Genomic DNA, 16,165 nt, shown 5'->3' with positions numbered 1-16,165 from the left:
TTTCTGAAGTTTTTAATACACAGGGTATCACCATTTTAAAGATATGTAACAAATTCTAAGCGCATGTTGTTTTTACGAAGAATGATATGAAAATGTTAACCAATCCTGGGAGTCTACTTGGAACACAACTGTATTTTTAAAAAGTTACAGAGCATTATTACTTCAGTTAAAGTTGTTTTGAATCTATAAATATGTTAAACAAACTATAAAGACTGCTTAAACACTGTTCTCATGTATGAAAATGAAATGATGTTGGTACTGAGGCCCCTGTATTCCTATATATATTTAGTAAACATATAGCGGTCAGGTTTGGTGTCAAGACAATAAATCTATTGATGTCTAAACTCATAAAGAAATTATGTTCTTAAAGTGTTAATGTATAAACTGATTACCTTTACACAATCTTAAAATGTTTATACTGAAGCATATAGCACTTTATTCACCCCTGACATCAGAAATGGCTTGTTGATAGCGCAACTGAATATTGTGTGATCTAGCGGCACGGGCTGCATCAACTTTATTTTCTGATAAGTGGTTGATGTGATGAGCTGGTACAGAACTAAAGTTCTCTTCACCATACCACTTGACTAATACTTGTTTCAGTTTTCTCAGGATAGAACTTCTCAGATGTTCAGGTACATCAGTTGGGGAAATGACTTTAGCTGGATACCAGAAGCAACCATGCTTTGCCCATACTACATCTCCCGGTGTGAAAGATTCTTCATCATCGGTGGTCATTATTATCATCAGATCATCCCTTTATAATTATATATTTGAGGGCACAACATGAAAGGCATTGACTGTTCTTCCTGGAATAACTTTTATGGGTGTGACCTTTGGGTTTAAGGGGTTGATACATCAGAAAAATGGCGTGAACCTCAAAATGGGGCAAAATCTGAGTCGTAAAAAAAAATTATTTTGAAAAAAGTGTACATGGCATCCTTCCACAAATCTAATCGATTGTGGAGATTGGTAGAGTGCACAATCGATCAACTTTTCAGAGCTGTACCTCCATAAGTTTTTCCGAAATATTTTTTTTTTACAATTTGCCATATTTTTTTCACGCTTAGGGGTAGGGGTAACATTTTTGCAATTTTCTTCAAATTTTCTTTTTTGAAGGAAGTTAAAATTATTATCAGTGTGTGGCAAATTGAAATATCATTAAAATGAGGGGTTAATGAGGTCTCTAGCCCTTTAGATCAAATTTTATGGCGAAACTAAGATACAAATCTCTCGAAAATGACCTTTTTTGGGCTTCGTTTTTTCACTTTCAAGTTCAACTTTATCCGGGTATGGTATACAAAGTAAGCAATGAAATCAATTAAAACAGTTTTATTTGAACAAATAAACCATCAGGTAATACAAAATAACAGAGAAAGACAACATTTATCTATATAGTAGAAAATATGAGGGATTAAAAATTAATGGTGAAATTTTTTTTCACCTAAAACTGGTCATTTTCAGTAAAAAATGGCCATAAATCCATGTTTAACCCAAAAACGACTTAAGATACAGTATTCTAAGTTAGGAAAATTGAAAATTCAGACATTTTTACCTTAGAAATACTATATATGCTCATTTTTAGAAGTATTCTTCACACCTAAATATTTTTTTCACACATTTGGCAGTGAAACCTGACTCAAACCTCGAACCCTGTCATATATGTGTTTTGTGTTGTTTTTTTGTAGGCATCCCTCTAACTTGTTAGCCTCTGACACACTATTGCGTTATGCTGCTGGCTTTGGACAAATGTTTTTGAATTCTATTATATTGCTAAAGTGAAAGTATTCTTTAGGTTTAATGTTTAGTACAAAAAATATAGACTGCATAAAAATCACATAAAGACCTTAACAAAATATAAACCATTATAATTATCTAGGTCCATCAAAAGGAAGTTCACATGGAGTAAACAAAATAAAAATTTAAGACAGTTTTCCTCTCTCACATTTTATAAAAAACATCATACATACATGTATTCACTACAAAGTATCCCAGAAATAATGGCAACGGTTTATTTAACCTATTAAATTAAACATTTAAAGACATTTTGATAATATATAATATATTGTTTCCATTCTTTCCTTTCCCATCTCTTCCACAGGTGCTATGTATTCGCTCAGAATTCCAGAAGGCAAAGAACCCATCATGGGCCAAAGTGATGCGGAGAGTGACAACTCAGAAATTGATCTACGTGTTCATCATTCTGGCTGCGCTAAGTCGAGGCCTCTATTTCTCATTGCAAGTAAGTTGTCAATATTTAGTCAATCAAAATTAAATTTTATTCACTCATGATCCAAATGAATTGCGATATATCTCAATAACCTTTGTAAATTAATCAAATCAATTTAATTGGGAGACGCACAACCACATTTTAGATTCAAAATAACTATTTTATGTCATTTGATGGGAGGCCGGGTTGGTGTATTGGTCGTAGCACTTGCCTCTCCCCAGGTTCGATTCCCAGCAGTGCCTTATGTGAGCATGCAGGTTTCCCCTGGGTGCTCTTGCATTCGAAAGTTGGACTACTTCCCATATTACTGCCCCGTCTTGTCCGGTTCACCTTGTTATGTTATCAGAAAAGATATGTCTTCCCTGGTTATAAATTTGCACTTTCAATTGTGCTTCACAACATACACATTGTGGATACAAATCATACATTATAAATAAGCCTACCTGTATTTTACACTCTAAGAGTGTCAAGATTACCACATTAGGGACATCCCTGTTTGCTGTTTAAAATGCACCATAAGGCATTTCATTTTCAATAATTATCATTCTATCATACTATTCAATTGAGCCCTTTTTGACTCGCAATTTAGGTCAAATACACCCTACATTTTCCCAGCATGTGCTGTATTTATCATAAAAAACAATTCACAGTATTTCTGTCGTCCTACTCAATTGAACTGTACTCTGTCTCATAATTTCGGTCAAATATGCAGTACATCCGTCTCAGCATTTCTCAATCTGCTTGTATATGAGCTATAAAGTATGTGAGCTTTATTTATCTCAAGACAACACAGTACTTGACATCAGTGCAACACGGATGTTAGGCAGATGTGTAATAACATAGAAAAGTCAGCCATGTTCTAAATGTCAATGAGCACTGAGTGGGTGAAAATGGGCTATTCCCTTTAAAATCCACACTACCCCTGTGGAAGATTTTGGCAATATCATCCACAGGGGGAGTATGAATTTCAAATGGAATGAACACATTTGTAGCTCCATTTGAAGATTCAGGTTGAATCTCTCTCTCAGAGGGTGTTTGAAATTCAAATGGAGCTGCCTAATGTTTTCATTATAATCCGGGGGCCACTCATGTATAAAAGTTGTAAGCATCCGTGTAAATTGACTTTCAAAAATGACCCTAAGCTAGGATGTCGAAAATTTGTCAAACTTGTTTGAAATTTACCCCTAAACAAGGACAGACAATATAAAAACACCCTAAGTGAGAAATTGGTTTGAAATTTGCCCCTATGTTCATTGTGTGTGTCGGTAGAGTGTCTTTCAGTAACAGTGATGATATCGGTAAGCATAAAATTGGCGCTGTTGAGGTCGGCTCCGATTTTTTTTTAAATCTGGTTAGTAAAATTGCTCAGAAACCACTCTTTTGTGCTGAATAACTTGATAAATATGTCACCACTAATGTCCGTTAATTGGGTAATTAAAAAAAAAATACCCTAAGCGAGGATCGTTCTTCTTTGAGTAAAATGAGTGTTTTGAGACCCTAATCGCGGATCCGCGCGGATCCTCGTTTTGCTTTTCAAAACCACCCTACATCCGTGTCTTCTTTCACACAGATGCTTACAACTTTCATATAATGAGTGACCCCCCTGGGATTATAATACATTTAAAATTCATACTCCCCCTGTGGAAGATATTTTGCAAATCTGCGACAGGGGTAGTGTGAATTTTAAATTGAATAGCGCAATTTCCACTGCATAAAAACGAAAGGATGTATGTTCACATCATTAAGGGTAAAAATAACAGGGTTTGAACCAGGGTGTATTTTGTCAACAGTACACCCTGGTTTAGGCCCAGTGAGGCCCACTTGTATTTGAAGTTGTATATCACTCACATACAAAAAAAAAAAAAAAGCATGTGAAAGGGGTCTCTTTTCATGGCTCCACACGATACGTAAGTATCTTGTTAAGGGTATCAAAAATAGCAAAAGTGGGAAAATGAAGGTAAAATTCTGTGTGAAATTGTACTTGAAAACTGGTTAGTCCTGGGTGAATGCCGTATCAAACTCTACTCTCTTTTCCTCCTGCATTGGTAATGTAATTATGATCATAGTGATAACAGGCAATAGCTTCCTTGATATGGTTATCCCATGCAATCAACTGGGCAATCAACATCCTTCAGTCTCTGCAGCGGATATCCAATGAGCGATATACTTTCTGTTGTAGGGTTGCATAAGGGCTCATATTGAAATTCCCTTACACAGGAAGGTGTGCGCCATCCTGCAGCTTTCCTGTGCTAGCCTTCTTTTGTTAAAATCCTGGGCAGGGTGTATCACTGATGCATATAATCCATCCGCTTTATGACCAAGCTTTCCTGAGGCGCTTTAGCTTAGGGGAATCCTGCCTTCTTTCTGTGTGAAAACGTGGTAGGGTATTTCAATATGAGCCCTAACTGCAGTTATATTTTAGCAGTCAAGTGGTCGGCACAGATCAATTTTACAATCACAGATCCGGCTTCAATGTATGATATGACTATTTGGGGATCAAAATCCAAATGAAATAAACTCTGGGTGTCTTAGGTTGTATAAAATGAATGTTTTGGTTCTCCTCCAGAGGATTTTCATGAATTGATGAAGGAGGAAGTGTTTTTGTTTGTTTGTTTATTTCATCAATGTAAAATAAGCATTGTTTAGTTTTCAGTCTTTTCCAACAGTGTTCAAATGTGAGATTCTGAGGGGAAAACCCCATAGAGTACCACAAAAAGAAAAAGACTTGGAAATGATCCTTGTTCTCTAATGAACTTTTTTTATTTGTATAAATTTCCTACAGCATTCCAAAGTCTTGAAAATTCTTGGAAAATCTTTTAAAAAAATGTGAGAAGGAATTAAATGACCAGTGACTTGGACATAAAAACAACTTTAGAAGTGTAAATTTAGCCACATTTTATGTAGCTGGAGTCTTTTGCCCCATGCTCCGTCTCTGGATAGTATACTGTAAAGAACAGATCCCAAAAGTAGTGCTGTATGTAAATATTTAAAATACGGCTAAAAGTCAGGACTATGACTATACATGTACATGCAGTGGACTTTGTCATGCAGCCCTCCTGTCTATCATATAAAACATTTTAAAGGTATTTAAACTTAGTTTTGAATCAAAAATGTTTTGGCAATTTCATTTCTTGCATATGGTAATATATAATATTCAGGGATTCATACACACAGTTTTGTTTCATATATTTAAGATGATAAAAGCAACGTTTTTATTGCATCACCCTCATTGCAAAATGTATGGATGTATGTAGATCACAAAAGGTACCACTTGAGTGGATGTCTACTATATTGTATGCACTCCCCATGAATCGACCATGAGACACAAGCCAGCCAGCGTAGGCTGAAGATGTTATTTATTGCATCATATTAATTCAAGAGATTTTAATGTTGAGACAAATATTGATGTATTATTTTAAGACATTTAAAGGAGTATTTCATGATCCTAGCATCCTCTTTTTATGACATTTTTCAGTAGATATCCACGAAAAAAGCCTATCCCCAAAATTTCAGTTGATTCCGATTTTGCGTTTGCGAGTTATGCATGATTATGTGTATTACACTGCTCCATAGACAATGCGTTGTAATTTCGTTCTGGTGCACCAGAACGAAATTCAAATTTCACGATATCTTTGCAAAACGAATTAATCTGCAAGAAATATTTTGTACATAAACATTATGTAGCCAGAGGTTTCCAGTGATATAAAAATCTCAACTTTTTTGAGAAAAGTGGGGGATGAGGCTGTGGATCACGAAATGCCCCTTTAAAACACCTGTTTATCATTGTGCACCTAGGGGGATTTTGTTTATTCATAAATATTCTTAAAAGTTGCTATTATAATACGTACATTCTGGTTTTGTGACGCAGAGAAATTTCATACAAAGATTTTTTTTCCCATTTTATTTTATTATGTTCATATTTTTTTATAATTTCATACAAAGCATTATAAATTAAAGCAGTATGATCATGAGCTTTGTGCGCTGTTTTAAGGTTTTTATTCATCAGAAAATTAAATCGGAATGAATTACCTTGAATTAACATTACATTTAACACCATGAATCAATAACACTTTTACACACAGAATAAAAGTATTATCGCCTGGTATAACACAGGAGATAGCGTAAGTGGAACAACAAGGCAGCAAAATATTGCAATTTGAAATGTGTAAAAATTATTCAAAACAAATCTAAATTGTCATACATAAATTTACATATCTATAGTAAAATTCAGGAAAAATCTCAGTAAAAATATTTTGGTGTAGCCCATTATACATTAGACTGCTTTGCATTCCTTTTTTAAACAATTCATACCATTCCCTGCATAAAACACAACACATCCACATCCCCAGTGACTGCCCTGCCCATTTTTCTCATGGATAGATAGTTGTTGGAACAACAGGATAGGTGGATTTTCCATGGTGGGATTAGAGGGATGATAAATTTAAATGGTCTACTAAAGTAGACTAATTATACATATAACTTTTTCCACAAAAAAATGACAACATATGCTTGAGAAATTGATAGTATTTGGCACCAAGTCCAAAAAAGCGCAAACGAGACAGGGAAATAAAATCCCCTGAACCGGTGATTTGTTTTGTTAAACTTAACTTCACATTCACTCAAAAGGAAACTTCTGGACAAAAATAATAAGGAAAATGAATAAATTGCACAATTATTAACAAAAGCCATGAGAAAAGTAATCTTTTGTTTGTGTGGTTTGGTTTTATATCTAAAGTACTATGGGTACATGAACTTGAAAACTAGTTTCAAAAGTTTTCAAATACCAAAGATATGAGAGTAAAATTCAAAAGTAAGCACTGGTGTGCAACCAAGAGTAAATATGTAAAAGAGACTTGTATGCAGGTGTGTAAGGTTAACCAACTTTATCAAAGGAAAAGGCCCAGAAAAATGGGTTAAATGGCTAGCATAACAATTGAAGTAAAATGTTGCCAAAAATGTTGTTTGTAAAACATTTGGCACCCTTCCCTGTGATTTGGAACCACTAAAATCACATATATAATCATTGTGGATTTGACATTGCATAAAATGGTCAAACTTAAATTTTGAACAATGATGAAATATTTACATAATGGGAAGATGCACATGATCGGAGGCTACCTGAGTTGACCTATCGCCAGAGTTCAAATATTCCGCATGCTCCTGTCTTTGTTTACTGATTTACCTGTGTTATCGAATTGTAAGCAACTTTGTAAATATTATCATGATTATCATTATAATACACTGTAAACATATCGTCTCTTTACCATTGACTTTGTTCATCACTATTAAAATCCAGACTATAGTGTCTCATCTCATGTTGGAAGCATGGACAGCCATCTTGGGGGGAGAGCATGTCCCACTCCCACCTTTTGGCAAAATGACCTCTTTTTTGTACTTTTCAGCGACACCTTTTAACCATTTGTCTCAAGTTGAAAGCATGGGCATATATCCTGGGGGACAGGGGTTTCAAAATGATTACCTCTGACCAATTATATTTGAAAAACATACTCCCCCTGTGGAAGATGTTTCCAAAATCTTCCACAGGGGTAGTGTGGGTTTCAACTGGAATAGCCCAATGTTTGAAAGTAACGCCATGTTGGATGTCACAGTGCCATTTCAATTGCACACGCTAACCTAATTCCAAAGGGCGTATACACATGCGTAGAAGAGCTTCCCTGGAAAACAGCACTGAGTACACTAGTAATATGCGAGAGGTGCTTCTTAGGTTATTTCCAGTGCTGTACGGTGCAAAAGCTGATTGAGGAGCCAATGGCTCCTAACTTTATAAATTTAGGCGCCCAAATTTTGCTCCCAGGTAAAAAATCTTGAGGTGCCAACGTAAACTGAACAGCCATGTGTGTTGAATGTTCATAGCTGCTGTACTCTGATCTACATATTCCCATTGAATGCTACATACTTAATACGCAGCATGTACAGTGTAGGCCTATATGTTTTCCAGGAAGTCCCCATTGAGACATGATGATAAATGCATATTCATAGCATACATTCGTACTCTTGAATGCTACATTACATACATGTTTTGTTTTTGGCAATTAAAAGCTGCAGCAGTTGGTCGCCATTGGCGCCAGGGATTGAATATTTAGTCGCCATCAGCAAAAATCTAGTCGCCAATGGGCCTAAAATGGTCGCACCGTACAGCACTGGTTATTTCTCATTATTCACTTTGATCCATTGTGTTTGAAAATACAAAATAGGTTATGTTCTATTAGGTTATGTTCTATTAGGTTATGACTTTACATTTAGGTTATATTAGGTTATGACTTTACATTTATCACATTTTCTATTCTGGCACGTTTGGCACAACATGAAAGCAAATAAGGCCAAAAAAAAAAGGTTTGTCTCAAAGCTCGCGCGCGCGTTTGTAAAATCGCCCGATTTGAAGGGAAAGAAATGCGGGGAATTTTATTTATTTCAAAAAAAATAAAAAATTCTCAAAATACCATAAAAATACCAAGTCGAGAATTTAAAAAACAAAAAAAATTGCATTTCGCATTTGTTTTCGAACCGCTCGTGAGCTTTGAGATAAACCTTTTTTTTTTTGCCTAATAATCCAGGGCAGGTTCATGATGGATTCCTATAGAACTTTATCTAGAGCTTGGTCTCCAAAAACAGAAGACAAATTATTGCCAGCGGATGTGAAAATATGTCTTCTCCAAGCACTGTTCAAATTCAGTACATCATGTCATATTCTGGGAAACTTTTAAAACAAGCGCAAGAGTCCAGATATTTCAAGTGGGTTTTTTTAAAGATTATAATGTTGCAGTAGACATGTTTGGAAATAATTCGATTATTATCTTATATTGTCAGAAAATATGCAAGAAGCACATTATAAAAATAAAGTCCTCATTAACTCTCCGGGCCCTTTTTGATAAGTATGTTATTCCCACCTTTTAAGTGAGCCTGTATTCTTATTTGACTTAAGGCAAAAATCAAAAAGTATGTTAAAGTTGCTGCATCCAAAGTTCCCAACAATTAATGCAACCTTTGTCCGAGTGACATCACCATTGAGTGTTTACAAAAACAAAGCAAGACAATAGGTGAGCATCACGTCATCGGTCCAAATCAACAAACTAAAGTTCATTAGTTTCTACCTTTGATCTTCTTATATATTTATGAATGGGTAGTTGTTGCGTTGTTTATACCTGTAAACCATACCTGTCATCTGTGCTTTGTACTTATCAAATTAAACTTCCCACTCCCTTCGATCATCCTTTGAAAAATTACTCAAAACTCCTCGGTTTAACCTCAAATCAGCCAGTGAACGCTCATTTCATTTTGCTGCTCTAACTGTTTGGAACTCGATTCCAAACAACCATCGTAACATCCCCACACTTTCTCAATTTAAACGTCAGCTTAAAATCCATATCTTTTGTCAAGCTTTTCTAGATTCACAGAATTAATTGCTTTTTTGTTTGTTTGTCATCTTCATGTCTTCGGAACAGGGTTGTCGCGATTTAAATCAATTGATTTAAATCACGATTTAAATCAAATGATTTTTTTTTTTTAATCACTGATTTAAATCAACTTTTTCAGTTTTTACCGTTTCTGATAAATTTAAGTTAATTTCTATCTTGAATTGCCTGCTTTACTTCATTTGTAATGTTTCTACACCTTTTGGATACAATTAAATACCTCTATGGTGTCATTTTATCTATTGCTAAAAAATCATTTTCAAGGTGCAGAATTCAACAGGTTTTTTCCCATGATTTTACCAAAAATTTTCACATCTGAAAACATGTTTTGATTTTTTGTAAATACCTGATAGGATTATGCATATGTCTAGCATTCCACTGGTCCCTTTAGACTTTATCATGGGAAAAACAAGTATCTAACTTATGGCCAATTCCACCGTTACGGACGTTACAGATACATGCAACTTGCAACTTTTAAGTGAATAGCACACATGTTTGCTGTTAGGATAACACTTTATTTCTTTGTATGCTACTAGTACACACTCTAATGTACACACTGGTTCCACTGGTCCCTTTAGACTTTATCATGGGGTATAGCAGTTCTTGGGATAAAAAAAATCAATTTAAATTAAAAAAATCCGATTTAAATCAAATAGATCGATTTTTTTATTTGATTTTTTTAAATCAAAAAAATCGCCAACCCTGCTTCGAAAGATTTTTCACTTTAAAAGAACCATTTATTATCATTATTATTCAATGCAGAAAAACAAGTATCTAACTGTTAAAACAAATTAAATAGGAAGACTTACCAAAAGACACTGCACATGCCTTTCCATCAAAACATATTCATTGAATATTAGGAATACTAGTAACTACAGAATACCCCGCTCAGGGTGCCTAACCCTAACCCTAGGAATAACTGCAGAATACCCCGCTGAGGGTGCCTAACCCTAACCCTAAGCCTAACACTGTGTTGGGAGGTGAGGTGGGTATTCTGTAGTTATGCCAAATATTATTCAACCAGTCAATATCTTGCGATTTGAACACATATTTGACCACACAGTGGACACCACATTTAATCTGAAAATATTCAAAATATTCTTTTTTTCTTTCTTTCTTTCTTTCTTTCTTTCTTTCTTTCTTTCTTTTTCTTTCTTTCTTTCTTTCTTTCTTTCTTTCTTTCTTTCTTTCTTTCTTTCTTTCTTTCTTTCTTTCTTTCTTTTTCTTGCTTGCTTGCTTGCTTGCTTGCTTGCTTTGCTTGCTTGCTTTGCTTGCTTGCTTGCTTGCTTGCTTTCGTTCGTTCTTTCTTCCTTTCTTCTTTTCTGTGCTTTCTTTCTTTCTTTCTTTCTTTCTTTCTTTCTTTCTTTCTTTCTTTCTTTCTTTCTTTCTTTTCTTTCTTTCTTTCCTTGCTTGCTTGCTTGCTTGCTTGCTTGCTTGCTTGCTTGCTTTTTTTTCTTTCTTTCTTGCTTTCTTGCTTGCTTGCTTGCTTGCTTGCTTGCTTGCTTGCTTGCTTGCTTGCTTGCTTGCGCTTCGTTCGTTCTCTTTCTTCCTTTCTTCTTTTTCTGTGTTTGTTTCTTTCTTTCTTTCTTTTTTCTTTCTTTTCTTTCTTTCTTTTCTTTCTTTCTTTCTTTCTTTCTTTCTTTCTTTCTTTCTTTCTTTCTTTCTTTCTTTCTTTCTTTCTTTCTTTCTTTTTCTTTCTTTCTTTTTCTTTCTTTCTTTCTTTCTTTCACTGTTTGTTCTTTCTTTTCCCTTTTCTGTATATAATACAATTATATTTTTCCACAACTTTACTCTTCACACACAATACAAATAATAAATCATCATATTTCAAAATGTGCATGTCAAAAAATGAGTAAAACACAAAGAAGTTCCTGACACAACTGTGTAGTTTTGCAATCGCTCAATCCAAATACATATAGTCTGTTCACCTTTTAATTTGACTCAACTGCAGGTGATCGATCAATGCTACTTAAAACTAACTGGTTGCCTTGCACCAGTTTGTCCCTGAAAATGCATTTTTCCTATTTCCAAAGTTTGATGAACCAAGTATTATGATGTTATTTATTTGAACAGGAATAATAGGGCTTGATTAGGCCTATTGGCAAGCATTATGGTTTCAATGGTAGCCAAATACTACATATATTTGAGTATTGATAAACGGGGTTTGTCTTTAGGTTCACAAAGTGATTCCAAAGTCCAAGGTTGCACATGATGGAGTGAATTTTCTGGAAAAAGCAGTTTGTTCACGTTCTTGGGTTGGCACATGTCCAATGGCTGTGTGTGTAAGTTTTTTACTTACAATACAAACACATTTAAAAATGACTGATTGATTTATTGGTAATTGATTAGTCACTTGATTGATTTTTAGTCAATTTGTGAGATTTTCAGTTATATAATTCTATTGTCATGGATTAGATTTGTAAATGACCTAAAAGTGATTAATTGATTGATTGATTGATCGGATCGATCGATCGATTGATTGGTCTTGATAAGATCAATCAATCAATTGTTTCATGGTTGAGTCAGTTAGTCAGCTAGTCATTTGTTGATTTATTAATTGATTGACTGATTGATTGATTGATTGATAAGCACGAGTAGTGGATTGAATTCAATCAACATCAGTCACTTCTAGATGTAATTTTACCCACCAACTAAAATAAACTTAGCTATCAGCTTCTTCTGACTTCATGAAAGATGAGTCTAACATTTTGTAAAATCTTGCTGTTTCAAGCCAAGATTCTGTCCATAGATGCCTGTATAAATAATTACCAGTTAATTTGGAGGGCCGTTGGCCAAAAGGGTGCATGTCCTGATTGGTATTGCAGGCTTGAGCCTCCTGTCATTGACTTAAAAAGTGACGGAGATGTGCGATTAAAGCACGAAAGTAGAGGTCTCTTGTTGAGAGATTTGACACCAAATAAGGGGTTTATTGTGTGAGAAGGCCCCCAAAAGGCAGTCTTTCCATGAGACGGAGGGGACGATATTGACCAAAAAAGGGGGTCTTCCATGAATGTGACTGGGAAAAGGTTCGGTCAAAATATAACAGTTGGCAAATTTTTGATCCCAATTTTTCAAAAAGTCATCCATATATTTTTTTTGGAAGAAAAGTAATTAAATGAAATTTTGTGAATTTTAGAGGGAAATTTTTTTTTTTTAATTTGTGACAAAGGGGGGACTTTTGGTGACAGTAAAACAAAGAATGTGGTTTTGGGGTTAGAGGACATGTTGCACTCTGGGGAAATTGTGCATACAAAATATTGTTTTAAAAATGTCTTAGTAGAATAAAAAAAATATATAAAAAAACAAACACAGTAAGTGTAAATTTTGTGTAATTGAATGTATTTTGTTTCCTTCTTTTCTTTCCAGCAATACATGTCTACATCATGGGCTAGTAATCTTCTCAGCATATATTATCCATTACTCCTATCCTGCTGTTCTCTCATAGTGTGCTTCTGGGCTGAGGTAAGTTGAATCTCGGCGTACACATACACCACATGAATGAATACTAAGTACACACTCTTATAAGTTATAACTGTTTTTGTCATAAAAGTCAAAGACCAATATAATATTGCCTGCTTACTTACGGCACAGTCACCCACCTTTGCCCAATATTTTTTGTGGGAACTGAGAGCACTTCAGAAACACCAAATTGCATTCTGAATACAAGGAATGTTCTTCTGATATCAAATAATTTTTATTTTTTAAAAGACTTAAATTTTTAGGACACACCCCTATTGCAGACTATTACAATGTAACTAATAAATAAAAACTCCATCCATCATTTACAGGCATTCCACCTGACGGAGAAAGAACACAATAATCCAGGATTCCTGAGCAAGTCTTTCCTCTATTTCATCCTCTTCAACATACTCCTCTACATCCTCCTCCTTGCTCAGTTCGTAGCGACAGAAATCGCATCGGATAAATTTGACTATCTGATACAGATTTTCAATGGATGCTTTGCTACTCTTATGGTTGTTGTATTAGTTTTCTTCCTTGCATATGGTGTAGAAGTATTTTTTAAGGTAAGTTTGTCAAGAAACTCAACAAGAAATTTGTACGAAATTACAATGGAAAGTCAAACATAACATACATATAGGCCGATAAACCAGAGAAAATCTCCGGACAATCGTTTGTCGGGTGAACGCTCGAACCACTGAACTACACTGGCCTGATAAACAGGGCTAGAGTCTGGTACATAGAAATAAACAATTGGAATTTTTGTTTTTACTGTCCTCTACTGTGTGATAGATGACAAGAGTTATGGATAACGAGTAATCAGGGTAAACAGTACAAAGACGTGTGACGCTGGTGTGTTGCGTTTACACAACAACCAGCGTACGAGATCAATTAAAGGCCCATTCAGTGATTTGCTCATCCGGACGATCGTAAAAATCATCCAAATTCAAATTTTGATACCTTTGCCATTGTCATAAATGTGTTAACATAACATGCTAGTGGTTCAGCCGAAAGCCCTGAATTTAAGACAAAAATAAGGAATTTACATGAATCTGTAATTTATATACTGGCAGTATATAAATTAGCTACATGTATATATGAATGGGACTTGAACTTTGTCAATACTACTGTTTTCGTTGTTTTTTGCCAAATTTTTCATTTCAAAAATACCAAATGACAATTTGAATGATTTTAATTCTTCACTTTTAAGCAATTCATAAACAATTTTGATTTTTTTACACTTTCGCTGGGATTACTGAACGAGTCTTTAATGATGCTTAGCGGCAGCCTAATTTTGATCTTGATTTTCGTCATCAGGTTAAAGGTGCATTTGCAGACGCCAGTATGACCTTTGACTTTCGTACCCTGCACTTATCACGGTTTGGTTTAGTGTTCCAAGGAGCTCTGCAGATATGTACGGCTTTCTTTCTTATGCTCAGCGTAACAGCACCAAAATGGAAAGATGAGTAAGTATAATGAGCTATTCCATTTAAAATCCACACTACCCCTGTGGAAGATTTAAGTAAAGTCTTCCACAGGGGGAGTAAGAGTTTCAAATTGAATAGACAATTGGGTAACTTCCATTTGAAATGCTTACTCCAGTTGTGGAAGATATAGGTAAAGCTATAATACAAGGGGAGTATGGGTTTCAAAATGATAAACCCTGACCAATTACATTTGAAAAACATACTCCCCCTGTGGTGGATATTTCCAAAATCTTCCACAGGGGTAGTGGGGATTTTAAATGGAACAATTTTTGAATATATCACCTGCACTACAAGCAGGTTGCATTCATCACCTCTCCATGTCTGCAATCATAGATTGAATACAATGCCGCTCTTTTCAAAGATACTAATCTTACAGGTGCGAGTGATCAGCATGATATGGTTCAATGCAGAGGTACCATGTGAACGTACTAGTGCAGTGCGATTTGTTAAATTTTTAACATATTGCTCTGTGATAGTTACTCCTGCTACATCATCACTTCTACAGCGAATAGGGTAGACTTGAGCATTGTTAAAAACAATCAATTTTGATTAATTTGTTTTTTTAATAATTATTTTTTATGTATTGAACATCGCGTGACTGTAGTACAGGTTGAACATCATTTGTTGCATGGAATCCCACTATTTAACATTGCTGTGCATTTTAAGTGGTGAAAGATGTGTTAACAGTTGTTTCACTTGTTATTCTGGTTATAGTTTCAGCTAATAATCACCTGTAAATATGCAACTATTTTAAAAAGCACTTATCAGTTGAAACTATTGCTTAAAAAATCTATTTGCTTGGAATAAGAATTGGTTATTTTGATAAAATCAAATATTATCCTTACTTCTATCACGAAGTTTACACAATGTGATAATAATTGAGTTTCCAGTTTTAAAAAAAAATTATTTTTGATTAATCAAAATATCGCTTAACAGAGGGGAGAACGATAGAGTCCATGTTATTTACTGAAGATAGCTTCCCAATAGTGACCTTTAACCTTTTTCTTGTTTCCACCATTTCATACAGCATTCCAATCTTGAAGCGAAACATCTATGACGTCTTGTTCAGAATGGTTGAGCTTGGTGTTGCCGTATGGTTCCCGTGTGTCCTCTGGAAGTCTCAAAGGTAGGCAATTGAATACATGAATTCAAAACCCACCCAAGTCTCAAAGGTAGGCAATTGCCAGTGTTGTCTTAGCCTGAATCTAATTAAAATTTGACAAGTAAAAATATAGTAAGAGGTAAGACGACAAAAAAGAACCCCTGTTTTACAAGCCGAATCTATTTTGAATTTTGGAGATTTTTTTGTCGCCTAAAAGGTAGAGGCAATCGCTAAAGTCGAAATATTCCTCATGAAAATTTGTCGGGGAAATATCAGGGAGTGCAGAGAAGATAATTTACATGTCCCACAATGCATTTCTTCCATTTCAATTTTCTGCAAGTACTACTGATTTGCTGTTTTGTGTAGCATGTGTTGATGGTGACAAAATGTACCTCAATGAACAGGACATATTCAGATCTTGCAAAATATGGTGACTTTCGACCCATGTTTAGCC

At 34.9% G+C, this 16,165-nt stretch overlaps 1 protein-coding gene across 3 annotated transcripts in view; it reads left to right on the top strand.

The window, feature by feature from the left end:
• LOC140138771 (uncharacterized) overlaps nt 1–16,165 on the top strand; it is a 40,524-nt gene that overhangs the window by 18,547 nt on the left and 5,812 nt on the right. For all 3 annotated transcript variants that reach the window (XM_072160537.1, XM_072160539.1, XM_072160538.1), the window contains exons 4-8: nt 2,102–2,242; nt 13,030–13,125; nt 13,452–13,688; nt 14,440–14,588; nt 15,637–15,735. In XM_072160537.1, coding sequence (XP_072016638.1) covers nt 2,102–2,242; nt 13,030–13,125; nt 13,452–13,688; nt 14,440–14,588; nt 15,637–15,735 — 722 coding nt within the window. The remainder of the gene's footprint in view (nt 1–2,101; nt 2,243–13,029; nt 13,126–13,451; nt 13,689–14,439; nt 14,589–15,636; nt 15,736–16,165) is intronic.

The sequence above is a fragment of the Amphiura filiformis genome, chromosome 18 (genome assembly GCF_039555335.1).
Source record: "Amphiura filiformis chromosome 18, Afil_fr2py, whole genome shotgun sequence".
NCBI lineage: Eukaryota > Metazoa > Echinodermata > Ophiuroidea > Amphilepidida > Amphiuridae > Amphiura > Amphiura filiformis.
The sequence above is the reverse complement of the archived record's forward strand: the minus strand, read 5'-3'. Positions and strand labels throughout refer to the sequence as shown.